The 13,113-nt window shown below is 37.0% G+C and overlaps 1 protein-coding gene across 1 annotated transcript in view; it reads right to left on the reverse strand.

The window, feature by feature from the left end:
* DNM3 (dynamin 3) overlaps positions 1–13,113 on the reverse strand; it is a 903,988-nt gene that overhangs the window by 210,619 nt on the left and 680,256 nt on the right. Inside the window, exon 16 of the mRNA XM_007947116.1 lies at positions 12,786–12,895. Coding sequence (XP_007945307.1) covers positions 12,786–12,895 — 110 coding nt within the window. The remainder of the gene's footprint in view (positions 1–12,785; positions 12,896–13,113) is intronic.

The raw sequence follows: 13,113 nt of genomic DNA on the forward strand, positions 1-13,113 counted from the left end.
GAGGAGTGGCTGGTGGGTTTGAACCGCCAGCCTTCTGGTTAGCAGTCAAGTGCCTTAGCCACTATGCTACCAGAGCTCCCTATATATATAAACTCACTGCCATTGAGTCGAATCCAACTCACAGCAACCCCTCCTTGAGTTTCCAGGGCAGTATCTCTACAGAAGTAGATTGCCCAATCTTCCTCCTGGGGAGTGGCTGGTGGGTTTGAATCTCTAGCCTTCTGGTTAGCAGTCAAATGCCTTAGGCACTACACTACCAGAACTCCCATTATAACATATATCACTTACATATTTGTCTGAGTGAAGGATTTCAGTGAAGTATGGATTTAACACACACTGAAAGCAAAGACAGATACTGTGTTTGAAAAGTCATAACTATTTTGCAATTGCACTTTTTGAAACTATTCTTTTTAAGCTCCATACTTTCCTCAAATTCTAAGAAATGAAATTAGTTTCAAAATTGGGAAAAAAGAAAAGAAAAAACTTGCTACAGTTAGGCTCTACAAATATTTTCTTTATGAAACCATGCAACTACTCAGAGTTAGTTGCAGAGTGTGACTAACATCTTCTATTAATGCATGTGCCATGTCAGTTCCCTCTGCTGGGGCTATGTGTGTTAATTAAAATTAATTACACATGCTAGTAAATAGTTTCCCTCTGAATGCAGCAAATTGAAGCAGGATAAGAGAAGTTACATTCAAGGTATATATGTAATTCAAAGGCTCACAATATTTTCTCTCAGCAGGTACAGTTAGTAAAGACCTTCTTTATGGGCAAGCTGGTTCCACACTAAGTCAACTGAGGAAAAATAAAAATATATTACACATGCTATGTTAAGTCACAGAACGGTATTTCTGATCTCTCAGTGGATTCAAACCAAAAACCAAAATCACTGCCATGGAGTCAGATCCGACCCATAGAGACCCCTCCTTGGGTTTCTGAGGTGATATCACTGTGGAGGTAGATTGCCCAATCTTCCTTCTGAGGAATGACTCGTGGGTTTGAACTGCCAGCCTTCTGGTTAGCCGTCAAATGCCTTAGGCACTATGGCACCAGAGCACAATTACAATGGATTGGATATTGTAAAAAGCCAGGGTTATACTTAATCTTGAATGTATGATCTGATGCAGTTCAGTGATCTTCATAAAGCTTTATATGTCCACATGTTAATTTGATTCAAAAGCTTTTTTCCAAGCACATGATTCTTAGGAACAGGGTTAGTGCTTTAGAAATAACAATGATTGTATATGGTAACACTGGAAATGATGAAAAACTGTGTCTGCCGATGTGTGCCATGGATACACTGGTCAATGTTAACTAGATTTAAACAACAATGGATTTCAAAATGACCTTCTTTGGACTTTTTATGTTTATTCTACTATTTGATACAAGTTCCCCACCCCTTCAGCATGTAGATTGTTTACAATTTTCTACAGGTCATCTCTTAAAAACCTGACTATTCTAATAGTCAGTAAGACATGCTCTTAATTTTCTTTCTTTCTTTTTTTCTTGAGAGGCCTTTAAGACTGCCAAATAAATCTGGGTATTTAAAAATTTCCTTCAGGCTAGACCCAGTTAGGGAAATTTTCACACTCTGCTTATTCACTTCTTCAGAGTTCTCCTCCCCAGGCTGCTGACTGAAATACCTAACCCTTGGCTATCCTACTGCTGGCCTCAGCTTTGGTGGAGGGAGGGAGGATGTCATCACAAAATTGCCACCACATTGGCTGAAAGGAACCTGCAGTTCACCACTCACTTCGATTCTCTACTTATCATAATTAACTAGAATGTAAATTCAGTTTTTAAAAATAAAAGTCTAAGACATGCCAGTTATCTTGAATCTAGCTCTTGAGTTTAGAATGACTAGTATTCAAAAAAGAAAAGCTCATGTTTTAACAAAACTAGCACATTTAAAGATATCAAATCATTTGTACTAGTCTCTTTTAACCTAGAAGGATGAGCCGTCAGACTTCCTCTTGCAAATGACAACTACACTGTCTCATTTAAAGACTGTATCGTAGAACTGTAGAACCGATCCTATATTTTTCTGCAGCGTGTTTGCAACTAGTGGTTGGTCCCCTATTATTAATGAACAGCAGCTGGGGCGTTTTATGGTTCCCAAATGGAGGCACACTTCTGTCCCAAGCCACAGTGTTTGTCTGAAGGGGGTGGTGGGAGTAGGGAATTGCCCATCAGCAAATAGTTGTTCCGGGAAATAGGTGGGGAGCGGGCAAAGTGTTTGTTCTGAAATCCTAGAAGAAAAGTAAACTTACTGTGAGGGACATAATTTCTTTTTGTTCTTGAATTTTTTTGTTCTTGACATTCTTTTTGTTCCATATGAATGGAAAACTCGACTCCAACTCCTTTCCAGCTAACAAGTGGAAAAATATACTGCTCAACAATGAGAATAGAGAGCTATTCTTTTCAGAACGCCTAAAGAGCACACACTAGCTATAGTGCCGTATTATTTGACATTTATTGAGTGTTGACAATGTGCTAGGGACTAAGTGGAGCAGGGAAACATCCTAAGCTTACTTTCTATAGGAACAAGGGGAGGAGGTGAGTTGGAACACTTGGTAATGTTGATAAACCATGTCTTGGATTAAAGCTATGAAGCAGCGTCAAAGAAAGAATGCCTTATTTTAAAAGAAAACAAAGCTCCACAACCCCAAGGCATGCTCAGAAAACACCATGTGGCTGTCCTACAAGCCCCCTGGACAGAAACAGATCTCCTCTGGCTACCAGAGCTGACATACCTTGAACCAAATGGGCCTTAGCATGACCTTAAAACTGCAGGTCTGCCTGGGGAGAGCAAAGACTGACACAGTGCAGCCATTATCTTGATATGGTTCTAGCAGAGAAAACATGGCATTTCTAACAAAATCAAATGGAACAAAAACCTTGGGAAACATTCCAATCCTTGATTTAGACCATGTCACAGAGAAGTTTAGGAATCTTTTAACTTAGATTTTTGAAATTATTTGTGATGCAATGAATGTGAAGACAAAGTATTAGAAGGTATCAGTCTCCTCGGGAATCTATGATGCCCTCAGTCAAAGGCACAAAGGAGGGCTCAAGAATGCAGATTCTTACCTGGAGTTTATGTAGGCTAAATCAGTCTGTTATGAAATGCCCTTTCCTCAAGCTACTGAAATCACTATTACTACTAACAAGTCCTTCCATTTATAAAAATGTTAGCATTGAAACACTTTAGAATGGCTCAAAAATCTGGTCACCAGCCTCTTAAAGATCATATTAGTTCACCAGGACACTGGAGGAGGATGTTAAATGTATTGATTCCCACACACCTAATGACTGGGGACTACAAAATAACTGTTTTAAACTTTATAGTGGAAAGCTGAAATAGCAACTGAATGAGCTCTTAGGAATAATGCTATGATATAAGAAGCAATGGCTTAAAAAAAAAAAAAGAAGAAGAAGGAGAAGTAATGGCTAAAGTAGATTTTCAGAAGTGTGGCAAAGGTACTGGCCAATTCCAAAGCAGGGCTTTGAAAACGAGACGAAAAGCATTATGCCCAAGTTTGTAAGATCCAACAGCAAATGAAATACCTACACAAGAGGTTAAAATCTTTTCATTTCTGCTCTCTTAGGAAGAATTCCAATTAAAGCCAGAGATGGAACTGCTGTTACTTAGTTGATATCTAACCTACGGTATTAGAAAGAGCTTTGGATCATGAGACATCAGACCTGGGTTCTGATTCTGGCTCTGTCACTAACTTTTTTGTGACATAGTGAAGGCATTTAACTGTTACAGATGTCACTTCCTTAACCTGTGCAGTGAGGATGGTCAAGATTATCTTGAAGTGAACCCTAAAACCAAAAAGCCTAAAAGCTATGATATTTTATATTTACATTATTGCCAACCCCAGATGTTCACACAGAAACTCTTATCCTCAAGCCAATTTATCTCACATGGGCTGCTGAATGGATGAATATACTGATTCAAAACACCCTGCCATAGAAGACAAGAGTTGAGGAATATAAAGCAGTTGAAGTATCCAGAAAATCTTTTCTAAATTTACCATCTAAAGGTCAGGAAAGAGAATACCTTTTTTTTTTTTTTTTTTCTTATGTGCTTTTCTCTCAAAAGAAAAGAAAAGAAAAGAAACAGGAACATAATTTCAAAATTCATGTAAGTAGTGAAAAGAATATCATTTTAGTTGACAGACTTATCTGAAGCATATTGACTTTTGATAGATACATGGTTTTTCCTCTATGTAGAATAAGAATATGTAAATTTCCATGCATAAACCAGTTTAGTGAACTTTATGGAAACAAAAAGGAAATGGTCTTATTTTTGGCACTAAGAATTTGCCTTTGAAATTAGCATTTTCTTACCCAGAAGAGGCTGGCAACAGATTTATCAACAGCACCATTTCCCCGCTCATTTGTTTAAACTCACTGCTGTCAAGTCAAATCCGACTCACAGCGACCCCTCTTTGGGATTCCGAGAAGGTACCACTATGGAAATAGATTGCCCAACCTTCCTTCTGAGCAGTGGTTGATGGGTTTGAACCGCCAGCTTTCTGGTTAGCAGTCAAATGCCTTAGGCACTATGCCACTAGAGCTCCCACCCATTTGTTTAGGCTAATAATACTATTTCCTCTTTCTGGTATTCCATTCTATTTCCTTTCCACTGATTCATGTCAAGAGCTGAGAAGGGTCACCTTCTGTGGTGCTAACTCCACCGATGCCTTAATTCTATGCTCTATGTTACTCCAACACTTAAATTTTGAAATGGAATACACTATGATGTGTTGTTTTGTCCTCTTGTTTTTACTTTTCTGGTGATTTTTCTGATTGTTGTTTTTGTCTAACTGAGTGGGACACAGCAACTGTGCCCACATGACTCAACCATACACACACCTCTCAGTAGGTGGGGCCTACTACTGAGGGAGGGCCCCACCTACTGAGGGAGGGCCATTACTTACTTCTGCAATGACTGGCCAATGATACACGATAGCCAACACAAGCCTGACTCACCCTTAACTGCTCTTCACAAACAGCCAACTCTCATTCTCTATCTACCCATCAGGAGACAGGTGGTGAGTGCATAAGTGCTACCAACTAGCAAAAAGAGGAGGGCAGTATCCTGTTTACTCAGATATATCAAAAGAAAACAAGTATCTTGGGTGAATCACTCTAACATACAATCACTAATTAAATATAAATACAATAATATCACAGAGACAACAGACCATCAATCCACATAAAGAAGCAAGCAAAGTAGTAGAAACAAAGGACCAAGATACAGACCCAGGAAAATCCCTGAGGAAGATGCAGCATCGGAACACTCTGACAAAGAATTCAAAATAATTATATTTAGATATGTTTAATAGAGCAAGAGACAGATCAAGGAAAACAATGACAAAATGAAGGAAAACACAGACAAAACCCTATAACAATTTTGGAAGACAATACAAGAATAAAATGATAAAATAAGTGAAAAATTAGATATGATACAAAATCTACAGATAGCATGGTCAAAGGAGTAGAATCGAATCAACAGAAGACAGAATTAGTAAGACTGAAGACAAATATCTCAATACTACTTTCATATGGGATCAATCAGAAAAATGATGAAAACAAAATGAAGAAAGCCTAAGATTCATGTGGGATACCATTACCAAGAATAATATATGTGAAATCAGAATTCCAGAACAGGAAGAGAAAATGAAAACCACTGAGAAAATAGTCAAAGATTTATTAGAAGAGAATTTCTCTGATATGATGAAGATGAGAATATATCCATTCAAGAAGTCCAACAAATCCCAAACATGATAGACTCTAAAAGAAAAGCACCAAGACATATCATCATCAAACTCACCAAAACAAAGACAAGGAAGATCCTGAAAGCAGCAAGGGAAAAATGAAAAGTTACCTGCGAAGGGCAACCAATAAGACTAAGCTCTGATTTCTTGGCAGAAACTATGCAGGCAAGAAGGCAATGGGATGGTATATATGAAATCCTGAAAGAAAAAAAAATCTCCAGCCAAGAATTACACACCCAGCAAAACTGTCCCTCAAATATGATGATGAAATTAGGACATTTCCAGATAAACAGAAATTAAGGGAATTTGTTAAAACCAGACCAACCTTACAAGAGGTGCTAACGGTAGTCCTTTAGACAGAGAACCAACAACAGCAAACAACAACTGGCCATTAACACACATGATGACACAACCCAGACACCAACCCAGTTATGGAAGAATCCAAAGTAAATAAGCTTACAAGATTGTAAATAGGGAACCAGAGACATCAATTGATAGTGAGGACAACTACAAACCAAAAAGAGGGAAAAAGAAATAGTGTAGTTACAGAATTTCTAAATGGTGAGGCAGTCAAGACAATTGCAAGATAGAATGGACTGTTCAAACTTGGAAAGAAAATTATAAATCACAGGGTAAATGCAAAGAAAACTAATAAACTTTTGCAATAAAATAAAAGAGGACAAGCACAAATACTTAGCAAATACCAAAACAACAGCAACAAAGGAAATGATAGCACGATTCATAAACAAAATGAGCTTAGCACAGAAAATATATGGAACAAAGAAAACAGCAATAGCACGAGAAAACACATAATAAAATGACAGCAACAAATTCATACTTGTTGATAATTACTCTGAGTGTATATGGATTAAATGTACCACTCAAGAGACAGAGAGTTGCAGAGGGGATAAGAAAACATAACCCATCAATATGCTGTCTACAAGAGACACACCTTAGAGACTAAGACAAAAACAGACTAAAAATCAAAGGTTGGAAAAAGATATATTAATCAAATGGCAATCAAAAAAGATCAGGAGTGGCGATATTAATTTCTGATAAAATTGACTTTAAGACACAAGCCACCATAAGAGACAAGGAAGGACATTATATAATGATGAAAGGATCAGTTGAACAAGAAGACATAACCATAATAAATATCTACATACCCAATGAAAGAGCCCCAAAATGCATAAATCAGACTTTAAAAGAATTGAAAAGACAAATAGATGACTCTACAGTAGTAGTTGTTGTTGTCGTTATGTGCCGTCAAGTCAGACCCGACTCATAGCAACTCCCCTTGGGTTTCCGAGGCAGTATCACTATGGAAGTAGATTGTCCCACCTTCCTTCCAAGGAGTGGCTGGTGGGTTTGAACCACCAGCCTTCTGGTTAGCAGTCAAGTGCCTTAGGCACTACACTACCAGAACACCATTTTCAATTAAAGATAGGAGAAATGGAAAGAAACTCAACAAAGACACAAAAGAACTAAATAATATAACCCACCAACTTGACCTTATAGACATCTACAGAGCACTTCACCCAACAAAAGCAAAATATACATTCTATTCCAGTGCACATGGAACATTCTCCAGGATAGGCCATATGTTAGGCCACAAAGCAAGCATTAATAAACTTAAAAACACTGAAATACTGCAAAGCATCTTCTCAGATCAAAATGCTATAAAACTAGAAATCAACAATAGGAAAATCAACAGAAAAAGACCAAACACATGGAAACCGAATAACAGCCTCCTTAAACACAATGAGGAAATAGAAGAAATAAAAAATGAAATAAATAAATTCCTTGAATCAAATGAGAATGAAAGCACAACATACCAAAATCTTTGGGACACAGCAAAAGCAGTGATCAGAGGGCAATTTATAGTAATCAATGTGTGTGCATGCGCGCACACACACACACACACAGAGCCAAAATCAACACCTTAACCCAACACCTGCAGCAATTAGAAAAAGAGCAGTAAATAAAAGCCTACAGTCACCAGAAGAAATAATAAAGATCTGAGCAGAAATAAATGAAATAGAAAATAGAAAGACAATAGAAGAAATCAACAAGACTAGAAGTTGGTTTTGTGAAAAGACTGATAAAATTGACAAACCACTGGCAAATTTAACAAAGGAAAATGGAGAGAATATACAAATAACACATAAGAAACAAATTGGGCAACATCACAACAGAACCACCAAAATAAAAAAGATAGTATCAGGATACTACGAAGAACTGTACTCAAACAAATTTGAAAATCTAGATGAAATGGACAGATTCCTATAAACATACTACTTAACTAAATTAACACAGACTGAGATGGAAAATTTGAACAGACCCATAACAAAAGAAGAAATATTGAACAGGTCATAGAAACATTACCAACAAAAAAACATCCTGGCCCAGATGATTTCCCTGGAGAATTCTACCAAACATTCAGAGATGAACTGACACCAATACTACTCAAACTATTCTAGAACATAGATAAGGATGGAATCCTCCCAAGTTCATTTTATGAAGCAAGTATAACCTTATACCAAACAACCAGACAAAGACATCACTAAAAAGGAAAACTGCAGACCAATATTCCTCATGAATATAGATGCAAAAATCTTTAACAAAATCCTAACCAATATATCAAAAAAAAAAAAAAAAAAAAGACCAAGTAGGGTTCATATCAGGTATGCAAGGATGGTTCAACATTAGAAAAACAATCAACATCATCCATCACACAAGTAAAATGAAGAAAAAATCACATGATCATATCAATTGATACAAAAAAGGCATTGATAAACTCCAGAACCCATTCCTGATAAAAACTCTCAGAAAAGTAGGAATAGAAGGGACATTCCTCAACACAATAAAGGGCATAAGTACAAAACCAACTGTCAACATTATTCTCAATGGAGAGAGACTTAAACCATTCCCCTTGCGAACACGAACCAAACAAGGAAATCCTCTATCACCACTTCTATTCAACATTGTATTGGAAGTCCTAGCCAGGGTAATAAGATAAGAAAGGGAAATCAAAGGCATCCACATTGGTAAGGAAGAAGTCAAACTATCCCTATTTGCTGATGATATGAGCCTATACATAGAAAACCCAAGAGATTCAGTCAAAAATCTACTGGAACTAATTGAGAGATTTAGCATCGTGGCAGGATACAAGATTAACACACAAAAATCAGTTGGATTCCTCTACACTAGCAAAGACTTCTGAAAAGGAAATAAGGAAATCAATTACCATTTACTATAGCTACCAAAAAAATAAAATACTTGGGAATAAATATTACCAGGGAAACAAAAGATCCGAGCAAAGAAAACTACAAAAGACTATTTCAAGAAACCATAAGGGATCTACATAAATGGAAAAACATACCATGCTCGTGGACGGGAAGATTGAATATTGTAAAAATGTCAATTAGACGCAAAGCAATCTATACATTGAATGCAATCCCAATCTAAATCCCATCAACATTCTTTAACGATATGGAAAAATTGATCACTACCTTTCAGTGCAAAGGTAAGAGACCTCAGATAAGTAAAGCATTATTGAAGAAGAAGAAAGTAGGAAGTCTCACACTTCCGGATCTCAAAACTTACTGTATAGCCACAGTAGTCAAAATTGCCTGCTATTGGTACAATGACAGACACATAAATGAATGCAATAGAATTGAGAACCCAGAAACAGATCCATCAGCTTATGGTCAGCTGTTCTTTGACAAAGTGCTGAAATCCATTAAATGGGGAAGAGATTGTTTAACAGATAGTGCTGGCAAAACTGGATATCTATTTGCAGAAAAATGAAACAAGATCCATACATCACACCATACATATAAACTAACTCCAGATGGATCAAAGACTTAAAGGTGAAACCAAAAATTATAAAGCTCCTCAAGAAAAAAAAATGGGGGCAAATTTAGGAGCCCTAAAATATATGGCATAATTATACTATCAAGCATTAAATGCACAAACAGCAGAAGATAAAGCAGATGAATGGGACCTTCAAAAAATTATAATTTTATGTGCCTCAAAAGACTTCTCCAAAAGAGTAAAAATAGAACCTACAGAATGCGAAAACATTTTCAGCAACGATGTACCTGACAAAGAACTGATCTCTAAAATTTATAGAAAACTCCAATACCTCAATAACAAAAAGACAAACGATCCAATTAAAAAATGAGCAGAAGACATGAATAGATACTTCACCAAAGATGTTCAGGTGGCCAAAAAACACATGAAGAAGTGTTCGTGATCATTAACCATTAGAGAGATGCAAATCAAAACAACAGTGAGGTACCACCTGGTCCCAGTACTAATATCAAAGTTCAAGAAGGCAGAAAATAACAAATGCTGGTGAGGGTAAGGAGAGATTGGGATGGTCATACACTACTGGTGGGACTGTAAAATGATACAACCACTGTGGAAAGTAGTATGGCGATTCCTTAAAAAGTTGAAATTAGAAATACCATTTGATTCAGCAATCCCATTACTAGGTATTGTTGTTGTTGTTGTTATGTGCCGTCGAGTCTGACCCGACTCATAGCCACCCCTCCTTGGGTTTCCGAGGCAGTATCACTACAGAAGTGGATTGCCCCATCTTCCTTCCAAGGAGTGGCTGGTGGGTTTGAACCACCAGCCTTCTGATTAGCAGTCAAGTGCCTTAGGCACTATGCTACCAGTATATATCCTAAGAAAGTGAGAGCCAGGACAAGAACAGATATATGCACATGCATGTTCACTGTAGCACTATTTACAACAGCAAAGAGCTGGAAACAACCTAAGTGCCCATCAACAAAAGAATGGATAACCAACTATGGTACATACACACAATGGAATATTATGCAACACTAAAGGATAATGTAGATTCTGCAAAACACCACACAAGGTGAATTGAATTCGGAGGACATTATGCTGAGTGAAATAAGTCGATCACAGAAGGCCAAATATTATATTAGTTTACTATTGCAAAAAGTCAAGGAAAACTTTATATAGGAAGGAAATTTTCTTTGTTGGCTACTAGGGGTGGGGGTGGAGGAGAGGGAACATTGCTAGATAGGTAGAGGTAAGTACTGATTTGGGTGAAGGGAAGGGTAACATACCAAAAGTGAGTGATCAACAAGGTAGCACTGAAGAAGAAGAAGACAGAGAGTGGTACATGGCAGGTACAGACAACAAAGATGAACCCTTCTTCTTGTCAGTGATGGCAAACATTGATCTATGTACAGGTGGATAGATGGGTGGACAGGTTGAATGATCAAGTACATCTGGGCAGGGGGAGTAAAAAATGAAATAAAATCCACAGCTGTACTTCACCTGAAAAGATGCTCTACTGCTGTCTTATTTTTACTTTGAACCAAGCTCTTTTATATCCTATACTTTGCAGGGTATTCAAATACCTTGAGGATTTTGAATACAGTTGAGGATTCAAATTGACTTTGAAGTGTCCTACTCTTCTTCCAGGCAAGAAGGTTGAGTATACCTCAGGATTCCTTCAGGGCATCCGAATCCTTTTTTCCTGTAAACAGTACTGGGGTGGCCCTAATACCAAGAACTCACTGTTCTCTCCTGGAAGCTTCTTATCCTTATCATCTTCAATGTTTTTCTCAAACTATTCTCAAATAATACCAAAAACCAAAAATCTATTGACATCAATTCCAACTCATAGTGACCCTACAAGGACAAGGTAGAATTGTCCCATAGGGTTTCCAAGCCTGAAAATCTCTACAGAAGCAGACTGCCTCATCTTTCTCCTGCAGAGCAGCTGTTGGGTTCAAACTACCGACCTTTTGGTTAGCAGCCCAATGCTTAACCAGTGGCATTAATAATACCAAATCTTTTTAAAATCCCATTGTGGTATTTGGTGGTGAGCTGTTTTTAATTTTATTTCCCCTCGATTCTTCAAGAGCCTTGCTCTTATAGTTTTTCTGAGTATTTCTGTATAATGAGTCACTCTGAGCAACTGACTGGGAATGTGGGAAGAAATCTTCTTCTCTTGCTATTTTGATTTATTCTGTGATTGACCCTGGGCCACTCACTGAACCTGAGTAGCTTTGTTCATTGCTAAACAAAGATAAAAGAAGGCCTGGAGGAATGGGTTAAAATTAGACTCCACTAACTAATGATTCAACCTTTTAATAACTAATAAAAATTAATTAGCTTTTTCCTATAACATTTCCGTTTGAAAAGTATCTCCTTTCCTAGTGGTAGTCCTTTTACAACTCTCTATCTGGTTCTCTGTTACTTCATCATGCATTTGCTTAACTTTACTTCTGAATTTAAATGACTAACTGTGGCACTTTATAATAAAAATGAAGTTTCAATGTTGCAGATTAACAACAAACCCAGAAGTCCTGATGCAAGTTCCAGCTCCCTCATGTACTAGTTTGGCGATGTCAAAAAAGTCAGTTACATTCTCTGTACCTGAATTTCCTAATTTATAAAATGATAACCACATTACCCAATGTTTTTAAGTCACAGGACTATTGTTACCCCCCCTAAAAAAAAGTCAAAGATAATGAATGTGGTCAGTGCTTTGAAAAACTGCAAAGTACTGTATATTATTATTCACATTAACAGCATAATTCTATCCACTAATACAAGAATTTAGTCATTACATATATTGAGAGAAGGTCTTATTTAAGTGATTTCTCTCCATCCTAGCAAGGTACTATTAAAATTTTATTGAATAATTTATAATTCTATAAACAATAAATTTGGAACAAGGTAGTAAAATGTAGCTTAAGAATGGAAGCAGGATGCTATGTGCCTGTTAGAAAAACAGAGAATAAACTAATTGCAACTTGAATATTCTCATCCTAAGTTTTAAGCCATGGTGGGAGCTTAAAAAGACAAAATAAACAAAAGGAACCTGAAGTGTTTAAAAAATTTGAAGTAAGACCAAAGGCACTATTTGTAAATATGATCTCTGAATCATATAGAAATTTAAGGGAAAGCAGTCTAAAAATAGAAACTGCTTCATTTCCTTACCTCTGCTCCGTGTTAAAAAGTGCAAATATATGCTTGCTAGACATAAAGCTCTTTTCCACATCCCGAACTTTCAGGTTGTCCAAGGGAAGCATGTATTTTTTTTCTTTCTCCTGTTAAAAGAGAGGGCAACAGCAAAACAGAAAGAAGAGAGAGAAAGACAGGGGGAGAGAGAGACAGAGATTGGCTTTAATAAAAGATCTAACGGTATGCCAATAGCAACATATTACCTGAGTTAGCTAACACTTGACTACACAATTGTGATGTATCACACATATTTTGAAACCAGCTACCAAGGAGTAAAACTTATCTGAGATGGGAGACTCCAGTG

Source organism: Orycteropus afer, unplaced genomic scaffold, assembly GCF_000298275.1.
Source record: "Orycteropus afer afer isolate SDZICR_OR568_19922 unplaced genomic scaffold, OryAfe1.0 scaffold00175, whole genome shotgun sequence".
Classification (NCBI taxonomy): domain Eukaryota; kingdom Metazoa; phylum Chordata; class Mammalia; order Tubulidentata; family Orycteropodidae; genus Orycteropus; species Orycteropus afer.